A 22,850-nucleotide genomic window follows, 5' to 3' on the forward strand; every position below is an offset into this window, starting at 1 on the left:
TATTATTATCTTCATTTAATTTGTCTTAAATGAAAAAACACAAAAGAGAATAAAGCAAAACATTTATCATTTCACACAAAACTCCAAAAATGGGCCAGACAAAAGTATTGGCACCCTCAGCCTAATACTTGGTTGCACAACCTTTAGCCAAAATAACTGCGACCATCCGCTTCCGGTAACCATCAATGAGTTTCTTACAATGCTCTGCTGGAATTTTAGACCATTCTTCTTTGGCAAACTGCTCCAGGTCCCTGATATTAGAAGGGTGCCTTCTCCAAACTGCCATTTTTAGATCTCTCCACAGGTGTTCTATGGGATTCAGGTCTGGACTCATTGCTGGCCACCTTAGAAGTCTCCAGTGCTTTCTCTCAAACCATTTTCTAGTGCTTTTTGAAGTGTGTTTTGGGTCATTGTCCTGCTGGAAGACCCATGACCTCTGAGGGAGACCCAGCTTTCTCACACTGGGCCCTACATTATGCTGCAAAATTTGTTGGTAGTCTTCAGACTTCATAATGCCATGCACACGGTCAAGCAGTCCAGTGCCAGAGGCAGCAAAGCAACCCCAAAACATAAGGGAACCTCTGCCATGTTTGACTGTAGGGACTGTGTTTTTTTTCTTTGAATGCCTCTTTTTTTTCTCCTGTAAACTCTATGTTGATGCCTTTGCCCAAAAATCTCTACTTTGGCTCATCTGACCAGAGAACATTCTTCCAAAACGTTTTAGGCTTTTTCAGGTAAGTTTTGGCAAACTCCAGCCTGGCTTTTTTATGTCTCGGGGTAAGAAGTGGGGTCTTCCTGGGTCTCCTACCATACAGTCCCTTTCCATTCAGACGCCGACGGATAGTACGGGTTGACACTGTTGTACCATCGGACTGCAGGGCAGCTTGAACTTGTTTGGATGTTAGTCGAGGTTCTTTATCTAACATCTGCACAATCTTGCGTTGAAATCTCTTGTCAATTTTTCTTTTCCGGCCACATCTAGGGAGGTTAGCCACAGTGCCATGGGCTTTACACTTCTTGATGACACTGCGCACGGTAGACACAGGAACATTCAGGTCTTTGGAGATGGACTTGTAGCCTTGAGATTGCTCATGCTTCCTCACAATTTGGTTTCTCAAGTCCTCAGACAGTTCTTTGGTCTTCTTTCTTTTCTCCATGCTCAATGTGGTACACACAAGGACACAGGACAGAGGTTGAGTCAACTTTAATCCATGTCAACTGGCTGCAAGTGTGATTTAGTTATTGCCAACACCTGTTAGGTGCCACAGGTAAGTTACAGGTGCTGTTAATTACACAAATTAGAGAAGCATCACATGATTTTTCGAACAGTGCCAATACTTTTGTCCACCCTCTTTTTTTATGTTTGGTGTGGAATTATATCCAATTTGGCTTTAGGACAATTCTTTTTGTGTTTTTTCATTTAAGACAAATTAAATGAAGATAATAATACCAAAGAATTTGTGTTTGCAATAATTTTCAGGAAGAAACTGAGTATTATCTGACAGAATTGCAGGGGTGTCAATACTTTTGGCCACAACTGTACATTACTGATCCTGAGTTACCTCCTGTATTATTCTCCAGAGCTGCACTCACTATCCTGCTGGTGCAGTCACTGTGTACATACATTACTGATCCTGAGTTACCTCCTGTATTATACTCCAGAGCTGCGCTCACTATTCTGCTGGTGCAGTCACTGTGTACATACATTACATTACTGATCCTGAGTTACCTCCTGTATTATACTCCAGAGCTGCACTCACTATTCTGCTGGTGCAGTCACTGTACATACATTACATTACTGATCCTGAGTTACATCCTGTATTATACTCCAGAGCTGCGCTCACTATTCTGCTGGTGCAGTCACTGTGTACATACATTACATTACTGATCCTGAGTTACCTCCTGTATTATACTCCAGAGCTGCACTCACTATTCTGCTGGTGCAGTCACTGTGTACATACATTACATTACTGATCCTGAGATATTCTTTATTATACTCCAGAGCTGCACTCACTATTCTGCTGGTGCAGTCACTGTGTACATACATTACATTACTGATCCTGAGTTACATCCTGTATTATATTCCAGAGCTGCACTCACTATTCTGCTGGTGCAGTCACTGTGTACATACATTACATTACTGATCCTGAGATATTCTTTATTATACTCCAGAGCTGCACTCACTATTCTGCTGGTGCAGTCACTGTACATACATTACATTACTGATCCTGAGATACATCCTGTATTATACTCCAGAGCTGCACTCACTATTCTGCTGGTGCAGTCACTGTGTACATACATTACATTACTGATCCTGAGTTACATCCTGTATTATACCCCAGAGCTGCACTCACTATTCTGCTGGTGCAGTCACTGTGTACATACATTACATTACTGATCCTGAGTTACCTCCTGTATTATACTCCAGAGCTGCACTCACTATTCTGCTGGTGCAGTCACTGTGTACATACATTACTGATCCTGAGATACATCCTGTATTATACTCCAGAGCTGCACTCACTATTCTGCTGGTGCAGTCACTGTGTACATACATTACATTACTGATCCAGAGTTACATCCTGTATTATACCCCAGAGCTGCACTCACTATTCTGCTGGTGCAGTCACTGTGTACATACATTACTGATCCTGAGTTACCTCCTGTATTATACTCCAGAGCTGGACTCACTATTCTTACCTCATCTCAAAGCTGGATTCATATCGCCACCGCTCAGTACTACTGTGTTGTCTTCCTTGCTGTAGCTGGTCTGTGTGTGCTGGGTAGGGGGAGACATAATCGCCTTTCTATATGCAGCAGCTCAGAGTCAACTGCAAATTAGTCTGCAAAACCAGCCTCACATATCACTAATGTGCTTGATGGGAGATAAGTCTGGAGACGCTGCAGGCTATGGCTGCTCTTCGAGGTATGACCAACATGCGGCCTGGCAAACCGGCTACTGGGACAGTTTGGAGAAATGGCCGTACCACATCAGTAGCTAAGTCAGCCTTTGAAGCAGCTGGCACCTTCTGTCCTATTTTTTTTTTTTGCCTCCTCCTGGGTGGCAAAGTCTGCCTGGGCAAGAGTATTTAGTCAGGGTGTTCTAGCGGCAGCTCCTCCGGATGAGATGACAGATTTGGATGGTCATATTGTCCATGCTGGCAAATACCTTTTTAACTGCTTCCTCAGATGCGGCCGGTTGTTCTGCCAGGGCTACCAGCAACATCGTCGTTATACACCGCATTCTCTGGATGAAAGCGTGGCATGCAGATCCACAGATAGTGACATACCGTTGAAAAGTCATCTTTTCTACCCCCCAGGAAGAAGTTTTCTTTCTGTCGCGCCAGCCGAAACATCCGTCTCAGGCTCCAGCGGTTCTTCAGGCCCTCTCCCCTATTTCGTACAGGGTTAATCGTACCAGTTCCCCGGAACGTACGGTTTCCAGGAAGTTTATCTTCATCTTCCTGTTTGTGTTCAGCATCAGAGGTTCTTACGGTTTGTTATCCAGGTGGATCACTAGCAGGTCTTGGCTCTTCCCTTCGCCCTGGCCTCAGACACCAGAGTATTCTTGAAAGTCATGGCAGCAGTCTTGGCCATCCTTCACTCCAAGGGATTCCTTACGTTGGATGATCTTCCGATCAATGGGGCAGTCTTCCGAGACTGCGACCAGTCTTCAGTTCATGATGGACACTCTGGTCCATGTAGGTTGGATTGTCAGCAGAGAGAAGTCCTCCCTGACTCCAGCTCCTGGTGTTTCTGAGCATGAGGTTCAACACTGCCCAAGCCCGCGTCTCCTTTCCAAAGGAGAGCTTGTTATCCCGCTCCCAGGGGTTCCACACTCTAAAGCAACCGGCTTCTCTCTCCCTGCGGTCCTGCATGAGAATTCTGGGGAGGATTATTGCCGTCATGGAGGCCATGCCTTTGGCCCAGGTCCATACCTGTCCTCTTCAGCTGGCCGTCTAATTGGCTTGGGAGAAGACCGTCTCTCTGGACCGACCTGGGCTTCTGCCTCTTAAGGTGAGGCAGCTCTTAATTGGTGGACTCTATCTGCTTCAGTCCTGTGCGTGAAGTCTTTCCTTCCGCTCTGGCGGCAGGTCTTCACCACCTGCACCAGTCTCCTCAGTTGGGGGGACGGTCTTCTTCATCAGCACAGGGTCGCTGGAACGCCCAAGAAGCTGTTCACCATCAATTTCCTGGAGAAAAGGGCAATTTTCCTTTGCCGCTGTCAGACCCTCCTCGCAGGCCAGCCGGTCTGGATCAGGGCTGTGGAGTCGGTAAGCCACAGTTGCGACTCCGACTCCTGGATTTTATCAGGCTCCGGCTCCGACTCCTTCATAAATGGCCAATTCATAACAACAAATTTACTGTTGTAAGGCTAGTTTCACACTTGCTTTTTTTTGCAGCGCGTTTTTCCCGCAAAAAAACGCATTGAAAAAACGCATACATAAGCATACAACTGCTGCGTTTTTTTCAAGCATTTTTATGAGCATGCATGAAAAAAACGCAGCGTTTTTATGCGTTTGTATGCGTTTTTAGCGCGTTTTTACCGCGTTTGCGTTTTTTTCCAACATTTTAAGGTGGCCCCTACACTACCCAAACCATGACTTTACTAACCCTAACCCTGACCCTAACCCTGACCCTAACCCTGACCCTAACCCTGACCCTAAACCTTAACAAAACCATACTTAACCCTAATCCTGACCCTAACCCTGACCCTAATCCTTAACAAAACCATACTTAACCCTAACCCTGACCCTAACCCTGACCCTAACCCTTAACCAAATCATACTTAACCCTAACCCAAACCCTAAACCCTAACTAACCCTAACCCTAACCCTGACCCTAACCCTGACCCTAACCCTAACAAAACCATACTTAACCCTAACCCTGACCCTAACCCTAACCCTAACCCTGACCCTAACCCTTAACAAAACCATACTTAACCCTAATCCTGACCCTAACCCTGACCCTAATCCTTAACAAAACCATACTTAACCCTAACCCTGACCCTAACCCTGACCCTAACCCTAACCCTGACCCTAAACCTTAACAAAACCATACTTAACCCTAATCCTGACCCTAACCCTGACCCTAATCCTTAACAAAACCATACTTAACCCTAACCCTGACCCTGACCCTAACCCTGACCCTAACCCTGACCCTTAACAAAACCATACTTAACCCTAATCCTGACCCTAACCCTGACCCTAACCCTTAACCAAACCATACTAAACCCTAACCCTGACCCAAAACCCAACCCTAACCCTGACCCTAACCCTAACCCTAAACCCCCTTAACTAACCCTAACTCTAACTCAAACCCCTAAATTCCATGGTTAAAAAAAAAAAACGCATATGCAAAAAAACGCTTACATGAGCATGCCAGTGCGCACATATGCGCATCCATAGGCTATAATGGCCCTTTTTAGCGCAAAACGTGCGCATATGTGCGCATGCGCTTTTTTTCAGGGCCAAAAAATGCAACATGATGCGTCTGGAAAATCCAATCGCACACCCCAAAAAAACGCAGCGCATGAAAATCGCATACATGCGCTTACAAGCGCGCAAGTATGCGCACCCATGTTAAAGATAGGGGAAAAAACGCATGCGCAGGTTAGCGTTTTTTTCCAGCGCTAAAAAACGCAAATGTGAAACCAGCCTAAAATATTAAACATCGTGCTTATTCAGTTTCTCACCATCATATAAGTAATCAGACCACTTAGAGCAAAAACTACATTTATTAGAATACAATTAGAATATAGCAAATAACTTTTATAAACTTTTCTAAACTGTAAGTAAATATGCAATAAACACTTTTATGCAGTTAATAAGAAATCTATAAATTTGACCTCAGAAAAAGTATTGCCTCTGTCAGATCCTCCTTCATGGATGCCCTGAAATCTGATCTAATTATTTTGAGAGCAGAGAACAACCTCTCTACACTAACTTGTGTTGGTGGCAAAGCAGTAACCACTCGGGCAACATCTCTGACAATGTCAGGATACAGAGGAATCGCTTGTTGCACTGTTATTTTTGATGAACGGTCAAATTTCTCAATTTCTTTTAGTGCACATGAAAAATTCTGCTGAAATGTACTGGCTGTGTTCCTTGATGGGGATGACTCTTCTTCTATGCGGGAACGCTTTGCACGGTCCTTGTGATCCAAATAATTTTCAAAATTAAATTCTTCATCAGTTGATGATGAGGGTGAAGATGTGGCAGGACGACCAAATTCTTCTTGTTCCTCCTGACTGTTCTGCAACCCTTTCATCCTTACTGCTATTTCAAGCAGAGCTTCTTTTCCTTTACTTAGCTGTTGATCCTCTAGAAGAATCCGATGCATTGGGTCTACATAAACAGCTGCCAAAAGAATGTTATTTTGTAATAGTAGCTCCTCCGTTTCATTGATGTAGCAATGCCACTTGAAATTAACCCTCCTCTTTGGGACAGGCGAAACATCAGGTTCTTCCACTCCTTTAAGAAAATACCTGGAGTTAAGTCCTCTGCTTGTAATTTTTTAGTCACTGTAAATGGGTGCTCTAGCAATTTTTCCAGCTCAGTCACCTGATTCCACTGACTTTCATTTAGCGTCAGTTGAGGGTTAGCCATGTCTACAAGAAAGGTTTTCAGTTCAACCAAGCGCTGAATCATTAAGTACTGCCCCATCGTGTGGCTTGATCAATAATTGCCCCTTTTCCAGCACGTCTCTTCAAAATTGAGTCAACTTTAGGGGTTCTGGCAACAGTAGCCAATTTTTTCACCTTGCCAATCAGTGCAGCAGCATGTCCTTCTTGCAGACTGTCTCTTATAGCCAGCTGTAGCGTATGCACAACACAGCGCATGTGATGAATGAAAGAACATTGACACAGTTTCAACAAGATCATCTAAACTATCATGTTGCTGTTCATCTGAAGCAACTTCAGTTTGCTCCTCAGTTACAATACTGTGTTCCTCTATTTCAAACATTTCTGTGTCTGTGGACCCAGAATGTTCTTCTAGCTGCTGGTCACCATCATTACTCTCATTCATTAGCTTAATAGTACTTATCATATTTGAAGCATTGTCAGTTACGACAGAAAGAACTTGCTCTTTTTTAAGTTCATAGTCTTGCAGAACCTTTTCCACCAAGACCTGGAGAAACTCACTGGTGTGATGAGCTTTGGTGTCTTTTACTGCCAATGTCTTGGTAACTATTTCATTTTTGTCACAAACAAATCGGACATTGATGGCAAAATAGTTCACTCTGTGACGTGTGCAGGCATCCATTTTAAGAAACAGAAAGCGTCCCTTGAGAGTTTTTTTAAGTTCTTCCTTTTGTTTAAAAGCTTCTTCGATTACTAATTTTCTAATACTCTCTCTCTCCAGAGAAACACCAAGCTTGCGGGCCATTTCCCCATTCAGACACATAAAAGCTGGTCGTGAAAATAATGAAATAGGCACACTATCCTTTACAACAAGCTCTATGATCTGTTTTTTAAATGTATCTACTGTCATTGTCACAGTAACTTTGTCACTGACAAAATATCTTGTAACTGATGGCTGCAAAGTTCTCTGCTCCTTTGTTTGGCTGGAAGAGCTGGGCACTGGTTCATTGGTTTGGATGCAGTCTCTCTCATCCACTGCTTTCAGTACTTCTGGATGAAAGAGCTGTAAATGTCTCTTTAGATTAGAAGCTCTGGTAGGAGCATTTTTATCTTTGCCTGAATATGCACTCATCTTGGCTTCACAGCATTTGTTTTCGTCTGGATCATTTGTCATACACTGACAGACATAATGTTTTCTATCTTGAGTGATGGTGAAATGTTCAAATACAGCTGATTTAATGTGATGCTTCTTTGACATTCTCAGGTTTTTAATTCTGCATTCACAATCCAAATGACAATTGTTTTTCCTAAAAACAATTGTACAAAATTATTGCCAGGTCGTACAACTGATATAGTGGTCAGTAATACTGTTATTATTCCTCATGTTCTCACAGTTAACTGATGCAAAGTTTGTTGAAAGGATAATACTTCTTACAGTCTTCCTCTTCTGAGTAGCAGGCAGCTGTGAGATGCTTGGAAGACGCACACCTAGTATGATCTAGTCTAGAGGAGGAGCTTTACTACTAAGAATTTGCAACACATTTTCAGTTTCATACATTGTAAGTAGGGGGGTTGGGGCAGCATGAGGTTAACCAAGTATAAGATTAGATAAGGGCAGTGGAGAACAGTGACACACAAGAAGTAAGGGTACCGTTACACCTAGCGACTCACCAGCGATCCCGACCAGCGATATGACGCGGTCAGGATCCCTGGTGAATCGCTAGGTGGTCGCTAGTGAGCTGCCACTCAGGCAGATCTCACCAGCGACATCGCTGGGGACAGGGGTCGCTACTTACCTTTCAGACGTGGCGATCCTGCGTCCTCCCGCCCGGCTCCACGCGTCGCTCGTCAGCACCACAGGAAGCACCGCAGGAAGTGGACGACGAGGAATGGTCCAGCAGCTTCTCGCGCGATCAGCGATAACCGGCGGGGGAGCCGGTCGGAGGTAAGTATCACATGCAGCGATATCGCTAGTAATATCGCTGTAACGTCACAAAATCGGTGACTTTACAGCGATATTGCTAGCGATATCGCAGTGTGTAACGGGGGCTTAAGAAATGTCTCTATCTCCAGCAGAACTGCTTATCACTGTTGTTCATAGTTTGATAGAACATATATATTTGAGTAACATTTATAAAATTCATATGAAAGTTCAATTATGAAATATTAATACATTTTTTTTTAAAGCTGGAGTCGGAGTCGGTACATTTCTACCGACTCCGACCAAAACTAACTCCGACTCCGCAGCCCTGGTCTGGATACAGTCCGACTATTCCACTGCCATGATTTTCATAAACCATCAAGGCGGGTCTCGCAGCTCTAGGTTATAGTACAGGTATCCAGAATTCTGCATTGGGCAGAATCATAGAATCGTAGAGTTGGAAGGGACCTCCTGGGCCATCTGGTCCAACCCCCTGCTCAAAGCAGGATTCGCTAAATCATCCCAGTCAGATGTCTGTCCAGCCTCTGTTTGAAGACTTCCATTGAAGGAGAACTCACCACTTCTCGTGGCAGCCTGTTCCACTCATTGATCACTGTCAAAAAGTTTTTTCTAATATCTAATCTGTGTCTCCTCCCATTCAGTTTCATCCCATTGCTTCTAGTCTTTCCTTGTGCAAATGAGAATAAAGTTGATCCTTCTACAATGTGACAGCCCTTTAGATATTTGTAGACAGCAATTAAGTCTCCTCTCAGTCTTCTCTTTTGCAAACTAAACATTCCCAAATCCTGCAACCTTTCCTCATAAGACAGGGTTTGCAGACCGGTCACCATTCTGGTCGCTCTTTTCTGAACTTGCTCCAGTTTGTTGATGTCTTTTTTAAAATGTGGTGCCCAAAACTGGACACAATATTCCAGATGAGGTCTGACCAAAGAGGAGTAGAGGGAAATAATGACTTCACGTGATCTAGACTGTATGCTTCTGTTAATACATCCTAGAACTGCATTTGCCTTTTTTGCTGCTGCATCACACTGTTGACTCATATTCAGTCTGTGATCTATTAGTATACCCAAGTCTTTTTCACATGTGCTGTCACTTAGCCCTATTCCTCCCATTCTATATATGCTTTTTTCATTTTTATTGCCCAGATGTAGTACTTTGCATTTCTCCCTGTTAAAAACCATTCTGTTAGTTACTGCCCACTTCTCCAGTTTATTTAAATCTTTTTGAATCCTCTCTCTCTCTTCTCTAGTATTAGCTATCCCTCCTAGCTTTGTGTCATCAGCAAATTTAATCAGTTTACCCTCAATTCCTTCATCTAAATCTTTGATAAAGATGTTGAACAATACAGGGCCCAGGACAGAGCCCTGTGGTACCCCACTTGAGACATTCTTCCAACTGGATGTGCAGCCATTTACGACCACTCTTTGGGTCCGATCACTAAGCCAGCTATGAATCCACCTAACAGTTGCCTTGTCCATTCCATACTTAGTCATTTTTTCAATAAGGATTGTATGAGAGACTTTGTCAAATGCTTTGCTGAAGTCAAGATATACTATATCTACAGCATTTCCTTGATCCACCCAATCAGTGATACCGTCATAGAAGGAAATTAAGTTAGTCTGACATGACTTATTAGTTACAAACCCATGCTGACTCTGTTTGATCACTTCATTCTTATCCAGGTATTGACTTACATGTTGTTTAATAATTTGTTCAAAGATCTTTCCTGGTATAGAAGTCAGACTCACCGGCCTATAGTTGCCTGGGTCCACCTTCTTCCCCTTTTTGAAGATAGGAACAACATTTGCTCTTCTCCAGTCTTCTGGCACTTCTCCTGTTCTCCAAGAATTTTCAAAGATTATGGAGAGTGGTTCAGAAATTTCTTCTGCTATCTCCTTCAGTACTCTGGGGTGTAATTCATCTGGACCTGGAGACTTGAATTCATTTAGGTTAGCTAAGTGTTTCCTCACTATCTTTCTGTTTATAGATATCCTGGATTCTTCTATTCCCTTAATAGGACAGTGAATAACAGTTGGTGTTACATTTCCCTTCTGAGAGAAAACAGATGCAAAATAGGAATTTAAAAGTTCAGCCTTCTCAACATCCTGTCTTACCATTTCATCATTTTCATCCTGTAAAAATCCTATAGCATCTTTGACTTTTCTTTTACTTTTGACATATCCCCAAAATCCTTTATTATTGCTTTTGACATCTTTTGCAAGCCTCAATTCATTTTCAGCTTTAGCTAATCTGATTTGTGCCCTGCAGATTCTGCAGACAGCATTATATTCTTTAGATATGCCTCCCTCTTTCCATTTTATAAACATTTTTTTCTTCCTTTTTAGCATGTGCTTAAGTTCTGTGTTCACCCATCCTGGTTTCCTTAAATGCTTCCTATTCTTCCCTCTTTTCGGAATTGTTTACAACTGTGCTTTGAGAATTTCATTTTTCAAGATTTCCCATCCTTCCTGGACATTTTTGTCTTTAAGGATATCCAGCCATTGGATCCCTCCAATTATCTTTCTGAATCCCTTAAAATCTGCCTTTCTGAAATCTAACCTTGACGTCTGAGTCTTCACAGGTCTTCCGCCTCAAGTTATCCAAAATTCTAGAATGTCATGTTCCCGCCATATCAGCCGTGCACATTCAGAGGATGGAAAATTGGGCAGCCGATTCCCAGACCTGTCAGGGTCTCCTATCGGGCGGGTGGTCATTCAGCCCCTTGTTTTCCAAGAATTGTTAAAAAGTTCAAGACAGAAGGGATTCCTGTAATTGATAGCTCCTGATTGGCCAAGATGGGTTTGGTGAACATGCTCATGGATGCTCCATGAAGGCTTTCAGATCATCTGGATCTTCCTTCGCTAGGCCCCTCTTCCACCAGAGTTCACAGTCTCCAAGTTTAATAGCATGGCTGTTGAGGCTGCAGTTCTGAGAGAGGCTGTTATTTTTTTTCCTCATAAGGTCATTCAGACCTTGATTAGGGCAAGAAAACCAGCATCCTCACGTATCTACCACAGATGCTGGAAGGCCATCTTCCTGTGGTGTGAGGACAACAATTTGATTCCCATGTCCTTTTCCTTCCATCCTTTTTTCCCCACAAGCAGATCTAGTCTCTGGCCCATCACTCAGTACTCTTAAGGGGCAAGTTTCTGCTCTGTCCATTCTTTTCCAATGAGATCTGGTGTCTTGTTCCCAGGTAAAGTTTTCTTCAAGGAATCGCCCGCCTGGATAGATCTATGGGATCTTAATCTTGTCGCACTCTTTTATTTGAGCCCATTCAGTTTTCTCTTGTCATGGGAGGTTGCCATTACAGCCATCAGGGGAGTTTGCGTTAGCGGCGTTATGCTGCCGCTCTCCGTTCCCGATTCTACGTCAGGACAAGGTAGTTATCAGAACTGTTTCTTCCTTTTTACCAAAGGTGGTCTTTTCATTTTACATTAATATACATTGTCCTTTGCCTGGAGTACTCCCTCCTGGGCAGCTTTGTCACCAGGTCTCAGCTTTACAGATGTAAGGCTGTGACCTGGTCATCTTTGCACACCTTCATGAGGCTTACAGGGTTCATACTCATGCCTTGTCTGATGCAGGCCTAAGAAGGAAGGTATGGCAGGCGGCAGTTTCGCCCTTTGGCAAGTTTTTTTTTTTTTTTTGGTGTTACGTTCTTTCTGTTCCCACCCTTGGAACTGCTTTAGGACATCCCATGGTTCCCTGTGTCCCCCAATGAAGAAAGAAAGATTTTTGGTAATCACCATAAAATCCTTTGGAGCCCTAATTGGGGGACAAACAACTACCATTTTTGGGCCTACGTGCCTTTGTTGTTGAGTTGGTGCATATGTGAAGTTTTTGGTTGCTTCTCCTACCGCTTTAACACTTAACTGAGGTGCTTGGTTCCTGTCAGTGGGTGTATACTACTGAGGAGCCATTTTTCTTTTTTGCATAGTGTCAGCCTCTTAGCGACAGCAGCATATACCCCATAGTTACCTGTGTCCACCAATGAAGGCTCAAAGAGATTTTACAGTGAGTACCAAAAATCCTTTTTTGTTTTACATCATTTGCAGATCATGTGAAAGAAAGCCGCCATATATTTTACCATCACACAACTACCATTAATGACGATGTACAGAGGCCATCTGCCAGAACATTAGTTTCCATGTTTTACCCTCAATTCAAACTTGTAAAAATATCTGCCCCCCTCAAGACTTCAAATCTGATCATCCCAACTCCATTATGGTGATTTTTTTTTTTTATTAATCAGGTATTTTAGTATATTCCTGTGCAATCTGACAGAAGGGTGTAAAACACAAGTGGAGGGGGAAAAAAAACCCATTGTCAAGCATTTGTACAAAGATGTCCATTGCTCAGAGAAAATAAGAGATGGTATAAGGGGGGCAGGGGGTGACATATTTTACACCAGGAAGATGCACTCCTCAGGCAGCTTCTCACTTCCTACATTGATGATGTGACCAATTTCCTAATAGGCGGCGATGGTCTCTGCAGAACTACAAGTTCCAGAAGGTCAACAAAACAAACTAGTCAACTCAGATGTAAGGCGTGGAGAAATATGGTGGGTACAGGAAGTGTGATCCCTCAAAGGCGCTTTATAACTGTGGCTTTGACCTATGGAATCACCCCCTCCCCACGGGCTTACAACATGGCTTATTTGTGATGAGAGCTTTACATGACACTTAGTAAATACGGCCATAAAGGACAACATCCATCAGACCATTACACGGCATTCATTACACCTGTCGGCATAGGGGGGGGGGGGGATTGAATAATGAGCCCATATAGTCCCCAAAAATTAGGACTTTGGGTGTAAAGACAAAAGATCAAAAACCACTCTGAACAGCCGGGACCCTACAAGCTTCATTTATTTCACTGCCACTTACTCGCCATCCACTCTGGAAATCATCCAATCCCAAAAACACATTTAATTAGCACAATATTAACACGTACAAAATAGATTTAAGAGGGAACGGTCGCTAAGTTTGGAGCCACTGAAGCACCCGTCCTTATCAGTAAGTAAATGAGCTTACGGGTTTGCGAGAGGAGTCAAGATCTCTCCTCCTGCTCCCAGCAATGCCAAAGAATCCTGCGCAGGCCTCACGAGTGTAATACACGAGGCCACCAACCCAAGAGAAATTGAGCCCCCCCCGCAAAAGAGTAATACTTGAGCCCGCCACCCAACGAGAAGAGTCCCAGACTCATGGAAGGTAACCACTTCCAACCCAGTGCTGGAATGACCCAGGTATGATTGGAAATCCAGAACCCAAATGATGGCATCATAACCCAAAACCTAGCTACAGGTTCCCTTTTTAAAGGGGTTGTCTTGCGATGCCTACTTACACTTGACAACACCTTGAAAAAAAAAAAAAAAAAAATATTTAGCAGCCCTCATTTATATATAAAAACAAAACAGAAAAGCAAAACAATGACATAATTGATGTCAGAATTGAGTTTTTGCTCCTCAGATACACAAGTCTGAACTGGATGCATCAGTAAGAGGTCTGAAAATCTGGGATGTGAAGGACGGGTCTGAAAACGGAAACATCGAATAGATTTTTTTTATAAACGGTAAAAGGGATTCCCCATCAGCGAGATTTATCCCTGGTATCGAGCAGTTTTAGCCTAAAGTTTTCAAACACTCTTGCAAAGCACTCGTGTAATATGATGCAGTCAGTATTCAATAACTCCACGAGTCACCCGCAGTCTCATCTGGGAAAAGTTGCACCAAATCTGCATTCTGCATTAAATCGCACCCAAAGTAGTGATGACTACAATATCCTGCTTTGGGAACAGTAAAAACATCACTTCCCAGTGCAGATTCCACATGGTAAAAATATATTATATATTTTTTTGCAAGACTGTTTCTTTGCAATGAAAAAAGGTAAACGAGTAGGGTTCCTCAAGAGGCTGGTCTAGCAATAGGGGTGGATAACTGGGTAAACCTTTCCTCCTATATTGGGGTTTATAGTTTATGACATAGCACTAGTACGGCATCTCTTCATGATTACAGAATCCCTAACAATCCTGACACGTGCTGGTTTTGCAATGTGTGCCATTAGGTTGCCCCAGCCCAGTTGACAGGGACACTGCCTTTCATCCAAGATCAGACCCCCATCAATCATTGGGAATACCCCTTTTCATAACATTGGTCCTGATTCACGAGACCAATGTAAAATAGACATTTTTGCGATTTAATACAGAAATCATCCACAACAAGGAAAGTGAACATCAGTCACAACGGCGTTCAGCGCGCAGATGTCGAGCGGGAAGAAAGCAACGCGAGTCCTTGATCGTTGCATGACACTTCCCATTCCCTCACAGAGCAGTTGTATGTGAGGACCAACTAAGGCTTTGGCTGTGATAATCAGCCATTCACATTGACAGCAGGCAGATTACTTTCTTACTTGACACCTTTCCATAAAGCTTCATTACCATCCAAATCTTTCCTGACCAAAAAAAAATTAAACTTTGAAAAAAACATTTTCAATCTTTCTGTATTGAGAAGATACGTGGGCCTTAAGATCAGGAATGAGCAGCAACTTGGCAAAAGGAGGAAGAAAAATCCCATGAAGGCATTTGGGGTGGGGGGTATATTAAGCCCCTTTTTTCTCCAAAAGAATTTTGTGCAGCTCGTCAGCGTCCTCTGTGGTTTTTACTCGGATTAGCATGGTGGCAGGGACGGACTGGTTCTTCTCGTCGATGGGAGGGTTGGGGACGCAGACAACGATCACGTTGTTCTTTCCCATTCTTGAACACGGCATCGAGGGCTGGACCAAAATATTCAACAAGATGTTTCCTGCAATTATAAAAAGGGACATCTGTATTAGAAAATACTAAAAATAAAAAAAAAAAAAAAAAAAAGAATTCCAGCCTCTTAGTGAGCAATTCTGTATTATCATACAAGACAAAGCAGTCTGGAATAAATGGAGGAATACAAGGAGCCGTGTTGTTCCTGCAGCATCCGACTTGGTCATCGGCAAAATGCTCCACGTTTAGAGTGACGGAAGTCATCCATTGAGGGAGGACTTAGAGCTGCCACGAGATGAATCCATTATTTCCCTCAGGGGAGAAACCCTGCAGCTCAGAACATGAGGATTTTGCAGAAGTGGCTTGTAGTGACGAGCGAATGTGGACTGACATGATATGATATGATATGATATACGAGCACGCCCAGATGCTCTGATAACACGTCATCTCAGCACCTTCGCTCATCACTAGTGGCTTGGTCTTTATTTGCCCGCCTGTCACAGATACGCACGTCCTCTGCTTTGAGACAGTGATGAATACTTTGGAGGACAGAGCTTCCAATAGGTGTGTGCAACTGAGAAAGTTGACGTGATGACGTCACTACACTGCGTATACTGTGCAGAGTCCGTGCACCGGAGCAGAGAGAGGGGAGTAAGTTTTCTTTTTCCGTGTGTATGGGAGACGGGGACTCACGTTGCATCTAGGGAGGCCATGTGGGGGGCTCACGCTGCATCTAGGTGTCTGTGTGGTTTCAGACTGCATATACAAGGGCAGTGTGTGGGTTCATATGGTACAGTTGTGGCCAAAAGTATTGACACCCCTGCAATTCTGTCAGATAATATTCAGTTTCTTCCTGAAAATGATTGCAAACACAAATTCTTTGGTATTATTATCTTCATTTAATTTGTCTTAAATGAAAAAACACAAAAGAGAATGAAGCAAAAAGCAAAACATTGATCATTTCACACAAAACTTCAAAAATGGGCCAGACAAAAGTATTGGCACCCTCAGCCTAATACTTGGTTGCACAACCTTTAGCCAAAATAACTGCGACCAACCGCTTCCAGTAACCATCAATGAGTTTCTTACAATGCTCTGCTGGAAACTGCTCCAGGTCCCTGATATTAGAAGGGTGCCTTCTCCAAACTGCCATTTTTAGATCTCTCCACAGGTGTTCTATAGGATTCAGGTCTGGACTCATTGCTGGCCACCTTAGAAGTCTCCAGTGCTTTCTCTCAAACCATTTTCTAGTGCTTTTTGAAGTGTGTTTTGGGTCATTGTCCTGCTGGAAGACCCATGACCTCTGAGGTAGACCCAGCTTTCTCACACTGGGCCCTACATTATGCTGCAAAATTTGTTGGTAGTCTTCTGACTTCATAATGCCATGCACACGGTCAAGCAGTCCAGTGCCAGAGGCAGCAAAGCAACCCCAAAACATAAGGGAACCTCCACCATGCTTGACTGTAGGGACCATGATGTTTTCTTTGAATGCCTCTTTTTTTCTCCTGTAAACTCTATGTTGATGCCTTTGCCCAAAAATCTCTACTTTTGTCTCATCTGACCAGAGAACATTCTTCCAAAACGTTTTAGGCTTTTTCAGGTAAGTTTTGGCAAACTCCAGCCTGGCTTTTTTATGTCTCGGGGTAAGAAGTGGGGTCTTCCTGGGTCTCCTACCATACAGTCCCTTTTCATTCAGACGCCGACGGATAGTACGGGTTGACACTGTTGTACCCTCAGACTGCAGGCAGCTTGAACTTGTTTGGATGTTAGTCGAGGTTCTTTATCCAACATCCGCACAATCTTGCGTTGAAATCTCTTGTCAATTTTTCTTTTCCATCCACATCTAGGGAGGTTAGCCACAGTGCCATGGGCTTTAAACTTCTTGATGACACTGCGCTCGGTAGACACAGGAACATTCAGGTCTTTGGAGATGGACTTGTAGCCTTGAGATTGCTCATGCTTCACCACAATTTGGTTTCTCAAGTCCTTAGACAGTTCTTTGGTCTTCTTTCTGTTCTCCATGCTCAATGTGGTACACACAAGGACACAGGACAGAGGTTGAGTCAACTTTAATCCATGTCAACTGGCTGCAAGTGTGATTTAGTTATTGCCAACACCTGTTAAGTGCCACAGGTAAGTTACAGGTGCTGATAATTTCACAAATTAGAGAAGCATCACATGATTTTTCGAACAGTGCCAATACTTTTGTCCACCCTCTTTTTTATGTTTGGTGTGGAATTATATCCAATTTGGCTTTAGGACAATTCTTTTTTGTGTTTTTTTATTTAAGACAAATTAAATGAAAATAATAATACCAAAGAATTTGTGTTTGCAATCATTTTCAGGAAGAAACTGAGTATTATCTGACAGAATTGCAGGGGTGTCAATACTTTTGGCCACAACTGTATATGGGGGGAGTTGTCAGACTAACTCTGCTCAATATTGAGTGACACAATATGAAAGAAAAAGTTATACGTTAATATTGAGCAGAATTAATTTCAGCCTATTGGTTCGTTCACCACCACAGTCAAGTTTCTCATGTGGCCCGCCCTCGGGAAAGTTAATTGCCCACCTCTGCTATGGACTGATTGTCAAGTCTGCTCCCCTGGGGGACTTAGTGATTTTAGGTTGCACAGCAGGAACATCTACAGGTAGGAGTGAGAAAGTGCAGCAAGTCTTTTGCCGACACTCGAGACGTTATTAATTTTAATAAAGTAATTATAGCCCTGCTCTGACTTCAGCATGGAAAGTTTCACAGCTACTGAGATCTAAACCAGCTCTATATGGCATTTTACCATATTGATATTCGGATTATTTGACAGCGCCAATGACAAGTGTGAATAAGAGCCTATACCATGTGCTAAGGGTCTGGTACTCACCTAGGTTGGTATCTGCACGGATCAGCAGCTGCACCTTTTGATCTTCTAACATTTTTAGATGAAGGGTGCCGACTCCTTTCTCCTTAAATTCGTTATCTTTTTTGTAGAATAATTTGCACCTGGAAGGAAAAGGAGATTTTGATTTGATAAGTTTTGAGAATGAAATGACGCCGCACATCTGGTCCTCCAGTATATCTAGAAGAGAGAGAGTCTGTATGGATTACCACTAAACCTTGTAACCATATGTTGGTGAAGAGGAGAACCAGATTTTGTGGGCGATCTGAAAAGACATATTGGCAGAAGGAACATAAAAAAAAAATTACGTGGCCCTTTCTTCCAAGATAACAGTGTGAGCACTAGATAGAAAACCAATCCATTTTCCATCAGGTGCGACCATGAATTTTTATTTTTTTTTCTCTCCATGTCATCCAATGCCTGTAGTAGGATGCAATTAGAACATGGCAGGCAAGTTTTATACTTAAAAAGGAGTTTTACGCTCTATAATAAACAATACCAAAAGGATAAAAGTCATATTTAACCCAAAGTCCAACCGTACTGGAAGTAATGACTTCTCGACCATCAGTCACCCGGCCCTGCGGCCAATTAGTAGTCTGGTCACTCGTGGTTGCCACGTCTATTATTGGGGTGATATCCCATTGGTAACGTTTAATAACGTGCAAATTTATTTTTTACGAAAGCCAAGAGCATTCGATACTAACTTTTTGGAATAGAAGGCATCATCTTCTTTCACTTCTTGAACAACTTCTTTTGGCGGCTCATCCACTTCTTCCTCATCACCTCCTTCGCCTGAAATTTTTTTAAAAAAGGTGAAAGCATGAAAAAAAAGGAAAAACAAAATCCAGAAAATTTGTATCAGGGTGAAAAATACCTTTAACGACAAACTTTGAATCAAAAAGGAAACCACAACTTTCTTATAATTATAAAACAAACAAAAAAAAGTATCTTCAGGGGCTACTTTGTATTGCAGGGACCCCCACCGATCCTGAAAAGGAAGAGACGGCAGAGTGGACCGTTTTGGATAGGCTATCAATATCAGGATTGTGGGGGGGACCAAAGCCCAAAACACCCGCTGTAGTGGCAGGACTTGGACCCACACCAATCTGACCATGATGGACAATCAACGAGGAAATAGGTCTCACTAAAAACACAATTGGCCCCCAGATCCCATAGCTGTGCACAATGTATAGACAATAAATAATCCCCTATGATCCACTGTGACATATTCCGCAAACACAATCATTTAAGGGCACCTGCACATTTACCTGAATCTTCGCTCTTCTTGGTGGACGACGATACAACAGAGGAGGCTCCGATGCTGCTCTTGCTTGCATCTTTACCAAAGAGATTGGCAGCCCCAGCGACAAACGAGAATCCAGCCGCAGACCCAGAGCCAAAGGAAGCAAAGCTACTAGTGTCCGCCTTTTGGCTGAATGAGAAGAGAGAAGCAGCCGGCGGAGTCTTTTTTTCTGAAGAGGATGGAGCCAGTTGTTCAGATTTATTTTCTTTACAGGTAAAAGTAAAAGATGGTTTGGGTTCCACCATAGAGGCAGCGAACGATGGAATGGTCGGGACGCCCTTGGAGTTGTCGCTCTCAGATCCGCTGTCTGAGCTGGTTCCGTATTTCTGCTCGATGGTGGCTATGTGTTGTTCGTAGTCTTTAAATATCGGCGTCAGGTCGCACAGAGGATTGGCATCCACGTGCTTCACGATCCAGTCACGGACAGAGAAGTTTAGGGACGCTAACTGTTTGTTGTAGTCGCTGGAGCCGATGGACTTGTTTGGACCAGAACCAGAGGTAGATGAAGATTTCTCGCCATTGGTTTTTGCAGCGCTGGACGCTCCAGGGGTGGAAGATGCGGGACCATTTGTGAAGGAGGACCCTGTGGATGAAAGACAACGTAGTAAGGGAAAAGTGAAGCAAGACAAGCTATTTAAAAGAAAAAAAAAAAAAAAAAAAAAAAAAAAAAAAAAGGTAACCACAGTTTTAAAAATTTTTTCCAGAGAAATACACTTTCTTCCTGTTCCCGAACTGATCATTCTCACAACCAAACAGGAGGTGAGAGATAGGGCTCAAAGTTCTATGGAGAAGTGCGACTGCCGTTTCTCACACCAGAATGCCCGCGTCCGCCTCTGGCCCCCTCCCCCATGAAAATGCCTGTGACCACCTCCAGGCCCCCATAGAATGTCTACATTCTCTTCATAGGAGTTTTAAAAGCACCAACAGTAAAAAAAAAAAAAAACCAAAACCCTACTTCATCTGCGTCAAAATGAAGATGTAGTAAAGTTGAAACGAGCGTCGGGGTCTGAGGTTATAGTGCACCAAACCAAATAAACTAAACTATTCTCTATGCCAGCATTTGGTTTTCAGTCATAGAGGCATGGTGCGCCACTGGTGAGCATACAGAGCAGCCGCTGCACCAACTAACAGCCAGCCTCAATGCAGAGGGAGTGTTTGTCAGGGCTGGGAGCACAGCGATGACTGAACACCGAATGTTTGCAAGGAGAATAAAGATGGATTTTTGGTTCTTACCGTAAAATCTCTTTCTTGGAGCCTTCATTGGGGGGACACAGAATACCATGGGTGTATGCTGCTGCTGCTAGGAGGCTGACACTATGCAAAAACAAGAAAATTAGCTCCTCCCCGGCAGTATACACCCACCGACAGGCACCAAGCACCTCAGTTGGTGAAAAAGCAGTAGGACAAGCAACGAGAAAAACTCGAACCATATGTACCAACCCAACAAGGGACTCTAAGACCCAACACGGTACAACTTAAACTGGGAGGGTGCTGTGTCCCCCAATGAAGGCTCCAAGAAAGATTTTACGGTAAGAACCAAAAATCCATCTTTCTTTATCGCCTTATTGGGGGACACAGAATACCATGGGACGTCCCAAAGCAGTCCCAAGGGTGGGAACAGCAATAAGGAACGAAGGTAACCGAAAGGCTTAGGTCGGCCGGTGAGCTACCGCCGCCTGCAGAACCTTCCTACCAACCACAGCATCAGACGAGGCCTGGGTATGAACCCTGTAGAACCTCGTGAAGGTGTGCAAAGATGACCAGGTTGCGGCCTTGCAAATTTGCATGGCCGAGGCCTGGTGACGAGCAGCCCACGAAGCCGCCACAGCCCGGGTGGAATGAGCTCTTACTCCCGGAGGGGGCCGCTTTTCCTGAAGACGATACGCTTCCAGAATGGTAGAACGAATCCAGCGAGCGATCGTGGATTTGGAAGCCGGAAGGCCCTTCTGGCGACCTTCAGAGATGATCAGCAAGGACTCAGACAGACGAAAGGAAGAAGTCCTGGCGAGATAGACACGCAGGGCTCTAACTACGTCCAGTTTGCGGAGAGACTTCTCAAGAGGATGAGATGGAGCCGGACAAAAAGGAAGGACGATATCCTCATTGATATGGAAAGCGGAAACCACCTTTGGAAGAAAAGAAGGAACAGGCCTGAGGACGGCTTTGTCCTGATGGAGAATGAGGTAAGGGGAACGACATGACAAGGCCGCCAATTCAGAAACTCTTCTGATGGATGAAATGGCGATCAAAAAGGTGACCTTCCAAGAGAGAAGGGACAAAGGAATGTCCTGGAGAGGCTCGAACGGCGCCTTCTGGAGAGCGCTAAGGACGAGGTTGAGATCCCACGGATCTATTGGCGAATGATGAGGAGGAGCCACGTGGGAAACCCCTTGTAGAAAGGTCTTGACCTGTGGTAGAGAAGCTAGCTCTCTTTGGAAGAGGATAGAGAGAGCGGAAACCTGGCCCTTGAGCGTACTGAGGGACAGACCCGCGTCTAGCCCAGCCTGAAGAAACCCCAGGATAGACGGGATAGAAAAAGACATTGGGAAGACTCTGTTATCATCGCACCAACAGAAAAAAGCTTTCCAGTACCTATAGTAAATGCGGGAAGAGGCTGGTTTCCTGGCTCTGATCACAGTTTGAATAACCTGACTGGACAGACCTGATTCCTTCAGAATTGCGGTCACAACGGCCATGCCGTCAAACTCAGAGACTGAGAATTCTCGTGGTAAAGGGGGCCTTGCGAGAGAAGATTTGGACGGTCCGGAAGCCTCCAGGGAACGTCCGCGAGCATGTTGACCAGTTCCGCGTACCAAGGCCGTCTCGGCCAATCTGGAGCGACTAGAATCACTGGTACGCCTTCCGCTTTTATCTTTTTGACCACCCGAGGGATCAATGCCAGAGGCGGGAACATATATGGAAGTTGAAACTGGGACCACGGAGTCACCAGTGCGTCGCATGCGACGGCTAGAGGGTCCCTGGACCTGGCTACGAACTGCGGCACCTTGTGGTTCATCCGAGATGCCATGAGATCGACATCCGGGGTGCCCCAACGGTCGCATATCTGAGAGAAAACCGTGGGGTGCAGGGACCATTCGCCGGACGCTAGGCCCTGGCGACTTAGAAAGTCGGCTGCCCAATTTTCCACCCCTGGAATATGGACGGCGGAGATTGTCGGAACGTAACGTTCTGCCCTGCGTAATATTTTGGCCACTTCTGACATTACTTGTTTGCTGCGCGTGCCCCCCTGATGGTTGATGTACGCCACGGCCGTGGCGTTGTCCGACTGAATACGGACCGGCTTGCCGGAGAGGAGGGGCTGCCAATGAAGAAGGGCCAGGAAAATAGCCCTGATCTCCAAAAGATTGATTGGGAGGA

General features: G+C 44.1%; 1 protein-coding gene across 1 annotated transcript in view; it reads right to left on the reverse strand.

The window, feature by feature from the left end:
- Positions 1 to 13,375: 13,375 nt before the first annotated feature.
- The window catches only part of NUP50 (nucleoporin 50), a 31,479-nt gene continuing 22,004 nt past the window's right edge, over positions 13,376 to 22,850 (reverse strand). The window contains exons 5-8 of the mRNA XM_073567671.1: positions 19,438 to 20,055; positions 18,874 to 18,961; positions 18,155 to 18,273; positions 13,376 to 15,324 (exon numbers count right to left, since the gene is read on the reverse strand). Of these exons, the coding sequence (XP_073423772.1) occupies positions 15,122 to 15,324; positions 18,155 to 18,273; positions 18,874 to 18,961; positions 19,438 to 20,055 (1,028 nt within the window). The 3' untranslated portion in view covers positions 13,376 to 15,121. The remainder of the gene's footprint in view (positions 15,325 to 18,154; positions 18,274 to 18,873; positions 18,962 to 19,437; positions 20,056 to 22,850) is intronic.

This window comes from Dendrobates tinctorius, unplaced genomic scaffold, assembly GCF_039654945.1.
Source record: "Dendrobates tinctorius isolate UK_male_01 unplaced genomic scaffold, ASM3965494v1 ptg000020l, whole genome shotgun sequence".
Lineage (NCBI taxonomy): Eukaryota > Metazoa > Chordata > Amphibia > Anura > Dendrobatidae > Dendrobates > Dendrobates tinctorius.